The 15,338-nt window shown below is 43.7% G+C and overlaps 1 protein-coding gene across 3 annotated transcripts in view; it reads left to right on the top strand.

Annotated features, from left to right (window-relative positions):
- The first annotated feature begins 208 nt into the window (after positions 1-208).
- The window catches only part of GPR143 (G protein-coupled receptor 143), a 120,219-nt gene continuing 105,089 nt past the window's right edge, over positions 209-15,338 (top strand). For 2 of the 3 annotated variants that reach the window (XM_037820719.1, XM_037820720.1), the window contains exons 1-3: positions 209-649; positions 3,495-3,604; positions 4,566-4,660. In XM_037820719.1, coding sequence (XP_037676647.1) covers positions 409-649; positions 3,495-3,604; positions 4,566-4,660 — 446 coding nt within the window. In that variant the 5' untranslated portion in view covers positions 209-408. The remainder of the gene's footprint in view (positions 650-3,494; positions 3,605-4,565; positions 4,661-15,338) is intronic. The other variant, XM_037820718.1, reaches the window with a different exon arrangement.

Genomic DNA, 15,338 nt, shown 5'->3' with positions numbered 1-15,338 from the left:
TAGCCACCTCTGCTTAGGAGACATGGTTTATAAACGTCCATCACAGCTGATGAACTGTTCCCCTCACCTGAAAGGCACCCAAATTAGGCGGTCAGAGTCGCAGGTGAGACCAGTTAAGAGGAGATGACGGGTTTGGGGCCCTCCCATCTCCTCCGCCCTCCTCCGCCCAGCAGCATGGCCTCGTGCAGCCTCGTGACCTCTGCAGGCTGCGCTCAGCCCCGGCGTCCCGGCGCCCTTCGGGTCCAAGGGAGGGGAGCGGGAGGCCCGAGGGTTCCACGCGGCGCAGGGCGGGCAGGAGGCGGGCGGTGGGGCACAGGATGCCTCCCCCGCCCGGCACATGACCCAGGCCGCCCAGCGGGACCTGCAGAGCCGAGTCCGCGCGCAGGGTGCGTGTTCCCGCGCGGGCGCATGGCCTCCCCGCGCCTCGGCACCTTCTGCTGCCCCACGCGGGACGCGGCCACGCAGCTCGTGCTGGCCTTCCAGCCGCGGGCCTTCCACGCGCTCTGCCTGGGCCTCGGCCTCCTGCAGCTGCTGCCCCCGCGCCGGCCCGCGGGCCCCGGGAGCCCCTCGCCCGCCCCGACGGCCCCCGCCCCGGCCCGCGCCCGCATCCTGCGCGCCGTCGTCGCCTGCGACCTGCTCGGCTGCCTGGGTAAGGGCACACCCGGGACCTGCCCGGTGTCTGGGCTAGAGCTCACGGGAGCCAACTAGGAGCGCAGAAAAGGGGGATGCTCCCTAGGGACCGGGCGGGAAGACCAGGAACTCTGTAAAGTAGGATGATCCGTAAAAATCACGTGCCAGGGACATTGTGTGTTTATTGCATGCTTTCCAGTGAAACCTTAGACAATGCGGTTAAGCAAAACCCAGAAAATATAATGGATCCATAATTATTCCTCTAGGGAGAGACTAACCGTTAGTACTTTGTGTGTATATATATTCACTATAACATATATTCTTTTCAATTTTGCACGGTATATTCTCCCTGTCTCTGTTTCTGCCTCCCCCCCCCCCCACTCCCCCTCCTCACTCCCCCTCCTCACTCCCCATCCCCTCTTCCCCCACACTTCTGACCTGAAATCGCTTCTCTGCCCAGGTTTTTCAGGTTTGGTCTTTACACCATAGGTCAGCAAACTACAGCCCGCTGGCCAAATGCTGCCTGCTGCTCGTTTTTGTGTTGCCTAGGCGCTAAGGAGGGTTTTTACATTTTAAAATGGTTTTAGAAAAAAGAATAGCATGTCCTGACACAGGGCTGCTACATGACATTTAAATGTCAGTGTTTATAAAGTGTTATGGGCCCTCGGCTGTGTCCCTGCATTGGTGCGTTGTCTCTGGAGGCCTTTGGTCCACAGAAGCAGTGTTCAGTGTTGGGCAGTGGCCACGTGACCGGCAAAGCCCGAAATATTTACTAGCTCTCCCTTTCCAGAAAGTTTCCCGGCCTCCTCTCCACTATACCATGACACCTTTTACAGACCCTTAAGAGAGATTTTGCTGACCATTCTGTTCAACTTACTATTTTGGAAAATGTCCAACATTTACAAATGTAGAGGGACCAGTGCAGTGACCCTACCCGCCTGCACCCACCTTCCCGCTTGCTTTAGACCCGCACCATCTCCCTTCACACACCCCTACTGGAGTAATTTGAAGCAATTCCCAGACTTCACATCATTTCATCCACACAGATCTCAGGGTAGAGCTCTAAATGACAAGACACTTAAAATATATATAACCACAATTCCATTATTACCTTAAAATAATTAAAACTAGTTCCTTAATAACATCAGCGTAAGTTCAGTCATTCCTTAAGTGTTATTTTACAGTTTGCAGTTGGCTGACGGGGACTGACATCTTTTGGAATTGGGCTTCTGGGTAATGTTGGCTCTTAAAGCAAAGGCTAAAGGCTGTGAGGTGTATTTAAATTGCCCTCAGTTCTCCTGACGTCCAGCAGCAGCAGGTGTCCCACCTTGAGCAGGTACCTGGACACAGGTGTGACCCGGCCCAGCTGGTTCTCCTGTTCTGTCCCAGGCACAGAGAGGCGGGAAGGCGGTTGGAAAAACCAAGAACCTTGACTTCAGAGAAGTGCTGTGGAACCTCCGGTCACTTCTCAGGCTTGAGGGGTAGGGCAGGAAAGCATTTCTTCCTTTCCATTAGGCATCACATTCTGGTGCAGGATGTGCGCAGTATACAATTGGTTTTCTTCCTGATTCTGCTTAGTCATTTTGGAAATAGTACTTGATAGTAATTTAGTTTCTGTAGCGTGAGTATTCTGGAAATAAAGCTATACCCAAACATCTTTCGAGGGTTAGCAAAATAATATTTGTATATCCTTTAGCATTTAGAAAGCAAGGTGGGGAAATATCCCAAGCATGGGTTAGGAGGGAGCTGGGTGAACCCCTCACCCAAAAACGGGAAATATGAATGCCGACCTCTTAGGGCTTTTATCGAACTCAAAGAAGTGTTATATGCTGGAAATTAGAAATTAGAAAACACCCTACAGAAGGAAAGCACTGTTTTTGTTAACAGTGGCTTCATTATGTGGGGATATGTCTTAAATTTCTCAATGTACAGTTCTTCTTTAACAGTGTGTGTGTATCATTTTTTATTGTGAATATAACATATATACCTAAAAATGATAACTTTCCAAGTGCAACTTAACAAGTGGTTAGAGAGCAAATTTCAAAGAATGTAACTAGAAATTTGTTCAATAGCTACTTGTTAACAGTTTGAATAAAGGCTCTATAGCAAAGAATGGTAATACATACCATGGTGGCAGGTACTGCTCTGAGAAGAGTTTGATATTTTGGTCTACTAGCAAGCAAAACTCACCAATGACAAATGACAAAAATGAATTATTGAGAGCTCATTTGTGAAACTCTTAAATGTATTTTTATACTTTTTATTTTGAGTAATTTCAAACATGCAGGTTGCAAAAATAATACAAAAACAATACGGACAACTCCTACCCAAATACCAGATTTACCAACTCCTAACATTTGGCTGCATTTGTTTTATCATTCTATCTATTGATCACTCTATCTATTATCTATCATCTATCTATCTTCTAAACATTTGCAAGTAGGTTGTTTATATCGTGCTTCTGTAACACTTAATACTCCCTTTATACTTCTTGAGGATTATATTTGATAACCACATTAAATGAGGTTATCAAATTCAAGAATATAAAGCATGCAGTTTATTTTCTAATTTTTTCAGTTAAATGTATTTTCTTAAGGAACTATATTTTTAGACTTCAGAATTGCACTTTCTTAATCATTCTTTTCTGCGTGTGAGTAATAATTAACAAATTTAGAATGCAGCTGAGAAATACAGATTACTAATTCCCTTCTTTCTTTCTTCCCTCCCTTTCTGTCATCTACCTATCATCTTTCTGTCTGTCTGTCTCTCTATCGTCTATTTGTCTAATCTGTTTTTCAGGGCAATAAATCAGCTTTAGATTTGAATTAGAAACGGATACAAAACATCATCTAATTCTCCCTTAGGTATCATAGTCCGCTCCACAGTGTGGCTGGGATTACCAGATTTTGTTGAAAACATCTCAGACGTGAACGGAACAGACATCTGGCCTGCCGCTTTCTGCGTGGGGAGCGCGGTAAGAGCACTGCCCTCTGTCTGCCCTCTCCTCCCTGCGATGATGGTCCCCATTCAGACCAGCAGCAGCAGGGCCTGGGAGCTTGGGAGGGCTGGGGATCCTCAGGCCCACCCCAGCCTCGCTGAATCAGGAACTTGGGGGAGTGCAGCCAGCCACCTGTGCCGGAAAAATCCTTAGGGGATTCTGGTGCCCACACAAGTTTGAGAAGCACAGCTCCACCGTTAATTGTCCCTCTCCTCAGGCACACACACACACACCCTTACCTTAAAAGAAACCACAATCAAAACCAGCTGCACACACACACACACAAAAAGTTCTTGTTCTTTTGGATTTATTTTGCTTAGTGAAATATCTTTAATGCTCTGTCTGCTGAGTTCCTGCTCGAGTGACTGACCTAAAAGTGTCCCGCTGCTGGGTTGGGACCACTGTTCTGTAGCAGAACTGCATCTTCTCTTGCTCCCTACCCTCCTTGCTTTCTAATTGCACCCCGATCAAACACCTGTCTCTGCCGACCACAGTGAACATATGGTTTCGGGCTGCTTCTTGGTTACGGAGCCTTTTCCTTCCCCTTCTACTCAAAAGGTCTTTCCTGGTTTTCCCTGCACATACTCATTGGTTCTAAGAAAAAGAGCTTCTAGTTCAAAGACCCCATGAACCCTTGTGGCAATTAGTGCTGCACATCTTAGAAATTTACTATCATGTGTACCAGTGCACAAGGAGGCAGAGTGCATTAGGCAAGTCCAGCTGCACAGATGGAGGAAACACACCCCACACCCACATCCCTGGCTAAAAGCCATCGTGTGGTTTCCAAGGCTGTGTCCACATGTCCCCAGGGGCTGTCATGTGCTGCTTTCCTGACATCAGAGGAAGTGGGTCTCTGCAACCTCAGTTGACAGGCGGGCTGGGCGGACTCAGGTGCCTGTTTTCAGAAGCTCTGATGCCAGGCTCTTCCTGGTTGCAGATGTGGATCCAGCTGTTGTACAGTGCCTGCTTCTGGTGGCTGTTCTGCTATGCCGTGGACGTCTACCTGGTGATTCGGAGATCGGCAGGACTGAGGTATTAGCCGAGAAAAACGATTCAGGATTTTTGCCATGGTTTTATTTTAAGAGATAATTTGGAGACACCATTGAGCATTGAAAGTTTTTGGGGATGTTGCAGACACAGGCAATCCAAACCTGTCAGCCTGTCCATATGCCAAGGAATCTGTATGGGCAGCTCATCTTTTCAAACGGAGGTGAAATTCACATAACAAAAGTAACCATTTCAAAGTGAATAATTCACTGGCATTTAGTGCATTCACAAATCCTGTGCAACCACCATCTCTTATCTGGTTTTAAAACATTTTCTTTATCCCAAAAGGAAACCCCATACCTTTTTTTAGTGTAATTTTATTGAAATATATTCACATAACATAAAATCTTCTAAAATGTACAATCAGTTGTTCATAGTATTATCATATAGTTGTGCATTCATCACCAGAATCAATCTTTGAACATTTTCATTACTCCAAAAAATAAAATAAAAATTAAAATAAAAAAGAACACCCAAAACATTCCATTCCCCTCCTCCCCCATTGTTCATTTACTTATTTACTTTTTTAAACACTCATTCGTTGTTTTTTTAACTTTATCAAAAAATTTAAAAAAAAACAATAAAAATTTCAAACAAAATCAAAACACAGGAATAAGAAAAAACAAATAACCTAAAATAACTACATTGCTTCTGACATGTTTCTACACTACCCCAAGAAAATAAACTATACCCAAAGGAATAAGAAAAACAAATAACCTAAAATAGTTACATTGCTGCCAATTTGCTCCTACCATACCCCCCAGAAATTAACGAACCATAGTCATTCCTGAGCATTCCCATAACATAAAGTTTACCCTCCATAACTTATCTGTTCTTACTAGATTGTCGTTCCCCCTTCACTATTTGCTGTCTATCACTAGGTCCCCTACATTCTACAATATAAACCATTTATTTTACATTTTTCACAGAGTTCACATTAGTGGTAACATACAATATCTCTCTTTTTGTGCCTGGCTTATTTCACTCAGTGTTATGTCTTCAACATTCATCCATGTTGTCGTATGTTTTACAACATCGTTCCTTCTTACTGCCACGTAGTATTCCATCGTGTGTGTATACCACATTTTGTTTATCTGCTCATCTGTTGAAGGACATTTGGATTGTTTCCATCTCTTGGCAATTGTGAATAATGCCGCTATGAACATCGGTGTGCAAATATCTGTTCGTGTCACTGCTTTCAGATCTTCTGGGTTTATACCGAGAAGTGCAATCACTGGATCAAAGGGTAACTCTAAATCTAATTTTCTAAGGAACCACCAGACTATCTTTCAGAGTGGCTGTACCATTATACAGTCCCACCAACAGCGAATAAGAGTTCCAATTTCTCCACATCCTCTCCAGCATGTGTAGTTTCCTGTTTGTTTAATGGCAGCCAATCTAATTGGTATGAGATGATATCTCATTGTGGTCTTTATTTGCATCTCCCTAATAGCTAGCGAAAATGAACATTTTTTCATGTGTTTTTTTGGCCATTTGTATTTTCTCTTCAGAGAACTGTCTTCATATCTTTTGTCCATTTTATAATTGGGCTGTCTGTGCTATTGTCATTGAGTTGTAGGATTTCTTTAATGTATGCAAGATATCAGTCTTTTATCAGATACATGGTTTCCAAATATTTTTTCCCATTGAGTTGGCTGCCTCTTCACCTTTTTGACAAATTCCTTTGAGGTACAGAAGCTTTTAAGTTTGAGGAGTTCCCATTTATCTATTTTTTCTTTTGTTGCTTGTGCTTTGGGAGTGAGGTCTAAGAAATGACTTCCTAATACAAGGTCATGAAGATGTCACCCAACATTTTCTTCTAGGAGTTTTATGGTATTGTCTCTTATATTGAAGACTTTAATCCATTTTGAGTTAATTTACATGTAGGGTGTGAGGTAGGTGTCCTCTTTCATTCTTTTGGATATGGATATCCAGCTCTCCCAGCCCCATTTATTGAATAGACTGTTATGTCCCAGTTCAGTGGTTTTGGGGGCCTTATTAAAGATCAGTCAAACGTAGATCTGGGGGTCTAACTCTGAATTCTCAATTCTATTCCATTGATCAATATGTCTATCTTTGTGCCAGTACCATGTTGTTTTGACCACAGTGGCTTTATAATCTTCAAAGTCAGGGAGTGAAAGTCCTCCCCCTTTGTTTTTTCTTTTTTAGAATGTTTTTAGCAATTCGAGACATCTTTCCCTTCCAAATAAATTTGATAACTAGCTTTTCCAAGTCTGCAAAGTAGGTTGTTGGAATTTTGATTGGGATTGCATTGAATCTGTAGATGAGTTTGGGTAGAATTGACATCTGAATGACATTTAGCCTTCCTATCCATGAACACAGAATATTTTTCCATCTTTTTTAGGTTCCCTTCTATTTCTTTTAGTAAAGTTATGTAGTTTTCTATGTATGGGTCTTTTACATCCTTGGTTAAGTTTATTCCTAGTTACTTGATTTTTTTTAGTTGCTACTGAGAATGGTATCTTTTTCTTAAGTGTCTCTTCAGTTAGGTCATTTCTGGTATATAGGAACATTACTAACTTATGTGCATTAATCTTGTATCCTGCTACTTTGCTAAATTTGCTTATTAGCTCAAGTAGCTGTGTTGATTTCTCAGGGTTTTCCAGATATGAGCTCATATCATCTGCAAATAATGAGTTTAACTTCTCCCTTTCTAATTTGGATGCCTTTTATTTCTTTGTCTTGCCAGATTGCCCTGGCTAGCACTTCGAGCACAATGTTGAATAACAGTGGTGACAGCGGGCATCCTTGTCTCATTCCTGATCTTAGAGGGAAAGCTTTCATTCTCTTACCCTTGAGTACTATGCTGGCTGTGGGTTTTTCATATATGCCCTTTATCATATTGAGGAAGTTTCCTTCAATTCCTACCTTTTGAAGTGTTTTTATCAAAAAAGGATGCTGGATTTTGTCGAATCCTTTCTCAGCATTTATTGAGATGATCATTTGACTTTTCCCTTTTGATTTGTTAATGTGTTGGAGTACATTGATTGATTTTCTTATGTTGAACCATCCTTGCATGCCTAGAATGAACCCCACTTGGTCATGGTGTATGATTTTTTTTAATGTGTCTTTGGATTCGATTTGCAAGTATTTTGTTGAGATTTTTTCATCTATATTCATTAGGGAGATTGAACTCGAGTTTTCCTTTTTTGTAGCATCTTTGTGTGGTTTTGGTATTAGATTGATGTTAGCTTCATAAAATGAGTTAGATAGTGTTCCGTTTTCTTCAATGTTTTGAAAGAGTTTGAGTAAGATTGGTGTCAGTTCTTTCTGGAAAGTTTGGTAGAATTCCCCTGTGAAGCCATCTGGCCCTGGGCATTTATTTGTGGGAAACTTTTTGATGATTGAATGGATCTCTTTGCTTGTGATTGGTTTGTTGAGGTCTTCTGTTTCTTCTCTGGTCATTCTAGGTTGTTCATGTGTCTCCAGGAAATTGTCCATTTCCTCTACATTATTTAGTTTGTTGGCATACAGTTCTGTTTATTTGGATCTTCTTTCTTTTTGATTTTGTCAGTTGTAACTAGGGGCTTGTCAATCTTGCTTATCTTCTCAAAGAACCAACTTTTGGTTTTGTTTATTCTATTTTTTTTTTTTGTTCTCTATGTCATTTATTTCTGCTTTAATTCTTGTTATTTCTTTTCTTCTACTTGGTTTAGGATTAGTTTGCTGTTCAGTTGCTGGCTTCTTCAATTCAATTAGTTCTTTGATTTTAGCTCTTCCTTTTTAATGTATGTATTTAGAGCTATAAATTTTCACTGTCAATACCACTTTCGCTGCATCCTATAAGTTTTGATATGTTGTGCTCTCGTTTTCATTTGTTTCTAGATATTTAGCAATTTCTCTTGCTATTTCTTCTTTAACCCACTGATCGTTTAGGAGTGTGTTGTTTAACCTCCAGATATATGTGAAAGTTCTAAATCTTTGATGGTTATTGACTTCTAACTGTATTCCATTGTGATCAGAGAATGTGCTTTGAATAATTTCAATTTTTGAAAATTTATTGAGGCTTGTTTTATGTCCCAGCATATGATCTATTCTGGAGAAAATTCCGTGAGCACTAGAGAAGAATGTGTATCCTTGTGATTTGGGATGTAATGTTCTATATATGTCTCTTAATTCAAATTCATTTATCAGATTGTTTAGGTTTTCAGTTTCCTTATTGGTCCTCTGTCTGGCTGATCTATCTATAGGAGAGAGTGATGTATTGAAGTCTCCCACAATTGTTGTGAAAACATCTATTTCTTCCTTCAGTCTTGCCAATGTTTGTCACATGTATTTTGGGGCACCTTGATCGGGTGCATAGACATTTGTGATTGTTATTTCTTCTTGTTGAATTGTCCCTTTTATTAGTACATAGTGTGTTTTAGTTTGCTAATGCTGCCAGCATGCAGAACACCAGAAATGGATTGACTTTTATAAAAAGGGGTTTATTTAGTTACAAAGTTACATTTTTAAGTCCATAAAGTATCCATCAACAAAGGGTACCTTCACTGGAGGATGGCCAATGGTGTCTGGAAAATCTCTGTTAGCTGGGAAGGCATGTGGCTGGCATCTGCTCCAAAGTTCTGGTTTCAAAATGGCTTTCTCCCAGGATGTTCCTCTCTAGGCTGCAGTTCCTCAAAAATGTCACTCTTAGTTGCTCTTGGGGTGTTTGTCCTCTCTTAGCTTCTCCAGAGCAAGAGTCTGCTTTCAGCGGCCATCTTCAAAATGTCTCTCATCTGCAGCTCCTGTGCTTTCTTCAAAGTGTCCCTCTTGGCTGTAGCAGCTTGCTCCTTCTGTCTGATCTTCTATAGTGCTCCAGTAATTTAATTCAGACCCACCCTGAATGGGTGGGCCAACATGTCCATGGAAATTATTGAATCAGAGTCGTCACCCACAGTTGGGTGGGGTGCATCTCCATGGAAACACTCAAAGAATTACAATCTAATTAACACTGATAGGTCTGTCCACACAAGGTTACATCAAAGATAATGGCGTTTGGGGAGACATAATACATTCAAACTGTCACATAGTGATCTTCTTTGTCTCTTATAACATCCTTGAATTTAAAGTCTATTTTATTTGAGATTAATATTGTACTCCTGCTTTCTTCCGGTTGTAGCTTGCATGGAATAATTTTCCCATCCTTTCACTTTCAATTTCTTTGTGTCTTTGGGTCTAAGATGAGTCTCTTGTAAGCAACATATTGATGGTTCATATTTTTAAATCCATTCTGCCATTCCATATCTTTTAATTGGGGAGTTTAATCCATTCACATTCAGCACCCCCATACCTTTTAAGCACTCCCCATTCTCCACCCCCCCCTTTGACAACTACCAATCTGGGTTCTGTCACTGTGTAGTTACCTGTCCTGGACCTTTCACATAGGGGAAATCGCACAATATTTGTCCTTTGGCATCTGGCTTCTTTCACTTAGCATCATGTTTTCAAGGTCCACTCATGTTGTAGCACGTGCCACCTCTTGATTCCCTTTTATCACTGAAGGATATTCCATTGCACTGGTTTATCCATTTATCCGTTTATGGGCATTTGGGTTGTTTCCATTGTTTTGGCTATTAGGAATGATACTGCTGTGAACACCCGTGTGCACATTTTTGCATACACGTTTTCATCTCTTGGGTATGTACCTAGGAGTGGAAATGCTGGGCCATATTTAACCTTTTGAGGAACTGCCAGAGTGTTTTCCAAAGTGCCTGTACCATTTTACATTCCTGCCAGTAAGGGTTCCTGTTTCTCTGCATGCTTGCCAACCACAGTTATTGTCAGTGTTTTTTATTGTAGCCATCCTACTGCTTGTGAAGTGTGATCTCTTTGTGATTTTGAAATGCATTTCCCTGATGGCTAATGAGGTAAAACATGTTTCATGTTTTTACTGGCCATTTGTACATCTTCTATGGAGAAATGTTTATTCAGAGCCTTTGCCCATTTTTTAAAATTGGGTTGTCTTTTTATTATTCAGTTGTAAGAAGAGTTCTTGACATTTTCTAGGTACAAGTCCATCATCAGATATATGATTTGCAACTATTTTTTCCCATTCTCTGGTTTGTCTTTTCACTTTCTTGATGGTATACTTTGAACCACAAACCTTTTTAATTTTGATGAAGTCCAATTTCTCTATTTTTTCTTTGGTTGCTTCTGCTTTTGGTTGCATATCTAAATGCCACTGCCTAACACAAGGTCATAAGGATTTACACCCCTTTTTCTTTGAAGAGTTTTGTAGTTTTAGGTCTAGGATCCATTTTGAGGTAGTTGTGTTTTCTTTTCCCCCCTGTAATCCTGCTGCTATTTTTTATTATTAGAGAAATTTTAGGTTTATAGAAAGATCATGCAGAAAATACAGAGTTCCCATATACCTATCGCCATTTTTAACATTTTGCCTAAGTGTGGTATTGAGGTAGTTTTTATGTATGGATAAGGAAGGGGTGCATCTTCATTCTCTTTTATGTGGATACCCAGTTGTCCCAGCACCAAAATCAATTTCAGAGTACATGGTATATATGACATTCAGGCTGGAGAATGCATTGGGCTCTAAAATTGTAGAATTTCCTCTGTATTTCATGTTGTCATTGGCTTTGGTCTCTCTGGCATACGGTTTAGTGCTTACTTCACTTATGTGCTTGTTCCTTCTACCTTTTAATCTTAGTTCTCAGTTTCATATGCATCTGTATTCATCCTAGATATACCTGGTTGGGAAAATTCACTAGGGCAGATAGCCAAAGCCAAAACAAGCAAACCCCAGTGTATCAGCGAGGATTAGCTTTGCTGTATAAAATACATAAAATAACAGTGACTCAAACAAGATGGTGTTTTTTCCTCCTGTCATGTAAAAAAAGTTCACAGCTAGGCAATCTGGGACTCTTATCACAGACTTCAGGAACCTAGTTTCTTCTGTCTTCCTGTACCACCAACCCTTTGTGTGACTTCCATCCTCAAGGTGCCTAATATAGCTGCTGGGGTGCCAGCCATCACCTGCATTCCAGGCAACAGGAAGGAAGAGGGGGCAATGCCTACTTCCCACCTGAGCCAGCTCCCTTTGCAGCCTTCCTGGGATTTTCACACAGGAACTTACAGATGGTTGGCCATAACTTAGTCTCAGGGACACACTTAGCTGCAAGGGAGTTATGGAGATAAGAGGAGCCTCTGTGCACGGGGAAAATGCTGGGAGAAGAGCATTCCCCGTCCTGCCCTCCCAGAATGCATTTGTTGCCTGCATTCCTACCTGTGGGGGGCCTCAGGTCAGACCAGGCAATGTGAGAGCTGCCTGGACCTGGAGGCCAGCAGAGCCCTCAGGGTGCAGGACAGGCAATCCAGAAGTCCAGGTCACACCCATAGAAAGAGTGTTTAGGAATTTGGAATTTGTGTTGCAGCTCCACCTTGGAGTGGGCAGGATGCTATAGTGCACGGCCTCTGCAGCAAGTCAGGCAGAGCGCGGCTTCCGAGGAGCCGTCCGCCTCCCAAGGGCAATGGCAGGATTCCAGGGCCAGGAAGGCTGTGAGAGTGAGGTGGGCTCTCCCCTCAGAGAGGAACGTGGTGCCTGGCAGAGAATGAAGGCAGGCACTCCGTAGCCACGGAAACAAGCGCCCGACACTCCAGGGCACAGTCCTACCTCCTGCAGCAGGGTGTGAGGTCTTCCAGGAGCCAGCACTGTGTGATTTGAGCCAGAGCCCAGTATGCGGATCCAGAAGCTCCTCTAGCTCCTCTTTTAAGAGCCAGCTTTTCCCAGAGCCCTGGGTGGGGTTGACGCTTCCACAGGCTGCAGCTGCAGGGTGGGGGGTCCGAGGGCATTCCAGGGCAGGGGCTGGGCCTTGCAGGTATGGCTGGAATTAAAGTCCAGTTCCCTTCCAGATCCTTTCAGCACGTATCTGTTTTCTTTGGCACTAGTCTATTTGCCGACTTTCTCCCACTTCAGCCCACACCACAAGCCCCCCCCCAGCCCAGGGTTAGGGTCCAGAGTGGAGAGATCCTGCGTCCTTAAACAATCCAAGGCTGTGCGGAAAGCGGCAGCGTTCATTGTCCCGTCTGCTGAGACACCCCTGCCTGCCCCCAAAGGCAGCTCCGGGAACCGCGGTATTTGGGAGGCCACACACGCCGGCCAGGTTCCTCCTTGCCCCGGGGAGAGCTGGTTGCAAAACATTTCTTGTCCTCCCCAGGCTCGTTCCCTCAGGCATCCCCTTGGTTTCCCCGCCTGCCCTCTGTCTCACTGTGGAAGGGGGCTCTGCCGCAGCCAAACCCTTCCAGCTCCACTGGCCGCCCCCTCCCCATGATCTTCTGAGTTAAAATCCCCAGGAGGCGGGAGTGGTTCTCCTTGCCAGTAATTTCCTGAATTCCGAGCGCTGGCCGGTGCAGCCCGGGGAGCCCTCGCCGAGTCCCGCAGGACAAGAGCAGAGCTGAAGGGCGGATCGGGGCGCGCCAGCAGCTGTGCGGGCGCTCAGCCGTGCGTCTTCCGGACCCACCTGGAAAGCCAGCTGCCTGCAATCCTCTGTGGATGAGGCGCGCCGTGCAGAAGCTTCGAGTCGAAAAACAGCGGGGGCGGCGCGGTAGGCAGGCGGGACGGGAAAGCGCCCACTCGCCGGGGCAGGGAGAGCGTGCCGGTTCCTAACGAGCCGTGGCTCGCGGCTTCCCCTAAGCGTTAAGGCGGAGACTTCAAGCTGGAGGCGAGGGCCGGAGGTGGCTTCCAGCAGGAGCAGAGACAGGAGCCCCCTGTGGGCACAGAGTTTACGGCGCCTTTGGTCCACTGGAGGGAAACGCCGGCCCACCCTGCTGAGGAGAGAGTCCTGCAAACCCACAGCCGGGTCCAGGTTTGCCCCAGGCCCGAGTGGGTGCTCTCCATGCAACAACACCAAGAGCCGCCCCTTTTCCGGTCCATTCTGCCCTTTCCCCAGAGACGCGGGAGTCGCCGCCACCGGCTGATCCCTTCACCAACCTCCTGCCCCGCCTTTCTGGCTGAGATTTTTTTTCAGATTCTGTATTTTTTTTTCCATCTTTAAAGTTTATTTTATTACTTTTTTTTTTTTTAAGTTCTCTAGCGGATTCTTATCATACCTAGAACAAAACTAAGACTCATCCATCCTGGCAACCGAGGAGGTGGTGATCTGACCATTGCCACCGGGCCTCCCCCGCTCCTCCCACTCGGTCCCTCTGCTCCAGCCACCCCGGGCTCCGCTGTCCCCCTGCAGGCCTGTGCCCACTGCCGGCCAGCTCAACCTACTGATCTTATTTTCTACTTACTTTTTATTGTGGTAATATATATACAGTATAACATTTTTTCGTTTTGACCGTTTTTGGTCAATTGTAACAATTAGTTTTTTATATTTTGCTGTACTTTAAAAAATTTTTATTTTAGTAATATATATACAACCTAAAATTTCCCTTTTTAACCACTTTTAAATATACAATTCAGTGGTGCTAATTATATTCACAATGTTGTGCTACCATTACCACAACTTTTCCATCACTCCAAACAGAAGTTGTGCACCAAGTAAGCATGAACGCCCCATTCCCCACCCCCTCCCTGGCCTCTGGTAACCGGGTTTCTGGCTGTATGAATTTGCTTATTTTAATTCTTTGTTATGACTAAGATCATATGATATTTGTCCTTTTTCGTCTGGCTTATTTCACTCAAGGTTCATCCTTTTTTGACCACTTTTAAGTGTACAATTCAGGGGTGTTAATTATATTCACAATGTTTGTGTAACCTTCTCCACTATCGATTTCTAAAACTTTTTCATTCTCCCTAACAGAAACTGTACCCATTAAGTATAACTCCCCATTCCCCTCCTCCCCCAGCCCCTGATAGCCTCTGTTATGCTTTCTGTCTCTATGAATTTGCTTGTTTTAGTTATTTCACATAAATGGAATCATAGAACAATAGTCTCTTTGTGTCTGGCTTCTTGCACTTAGCATGTCTGTGAGGTTCATCCACGTGGTAGCGTGCATCAGTACCTCGTTCCTTTCTACGCTGAATCATATTCCACTGTATGGACGTAGCACATTTGGGTATCCCTTCTTCTGTTTATGGATATTTGTGTTGCTTCCACCTCTTGGCTATTGTGAATAATGCTGCTGTGAACACTGGTGTACAAGGATCTGCTTGAGTTCTTCTTTTCAGTTATTTTGGGAATATGCCTGGAAGTGGAATTGGAGGATCATATAGTAATTCTGTGTTTGCTTTCTCAGGCACTGCCAGACTGTTTTCCATGCTATTTTACATTCCCACCAGTGATGCACCGAGTCCTCTTGTGTCCTTGTCAGCACTTATTATTTTCTGTTTCTATTAGACCATAGAAAGGAATGATGTACTAATGCACACTACAACATGGATGAACCTTGAAAACATGATGCTCAGTGAAAGAAACCAGGCACAAAGGTCACACATTGTAAGATTCCATTCATAGAAAACATCCAGAACTGGAAAATCCTTAGAGACAGAGAGGAGATACTGGTTGCCAGGGGAAACGGGGAGGGAGAATGGACGTGACTGCTGACAGGTTCTGGCTTTTCTCTTAGAGTGAGGAAAGTGTTTGAAACTGGATAGAGGTGATGGTTGCATGGCATCATGAATGCACTAAATGCCACTGAATCCTTCACTTTAAAATGGCTAGTTTTATGGGATGTGAATTTCACCTCAATTTAAAAAAGAAAG

This window comes from Choloepus didactylus, chromosome X (assembly GCF_015220235.1).
Source record: "Choloepus didactylus isolate mChoDid1 chromosome X, mChoDid1.pri, whole genome shotgun sequence".
Lineage (NCBI taxonomy): Eukaryota > Metazoa > Chordata > Mammalia > Pilosa > Megalonychidae > Choloepus > Choloepus didactylus.
The sequence above is the reverse complement of the archived record's forward strand: the minus strand, read 5'-3'. Positions and strand labels throughout refer to the sequence as shown.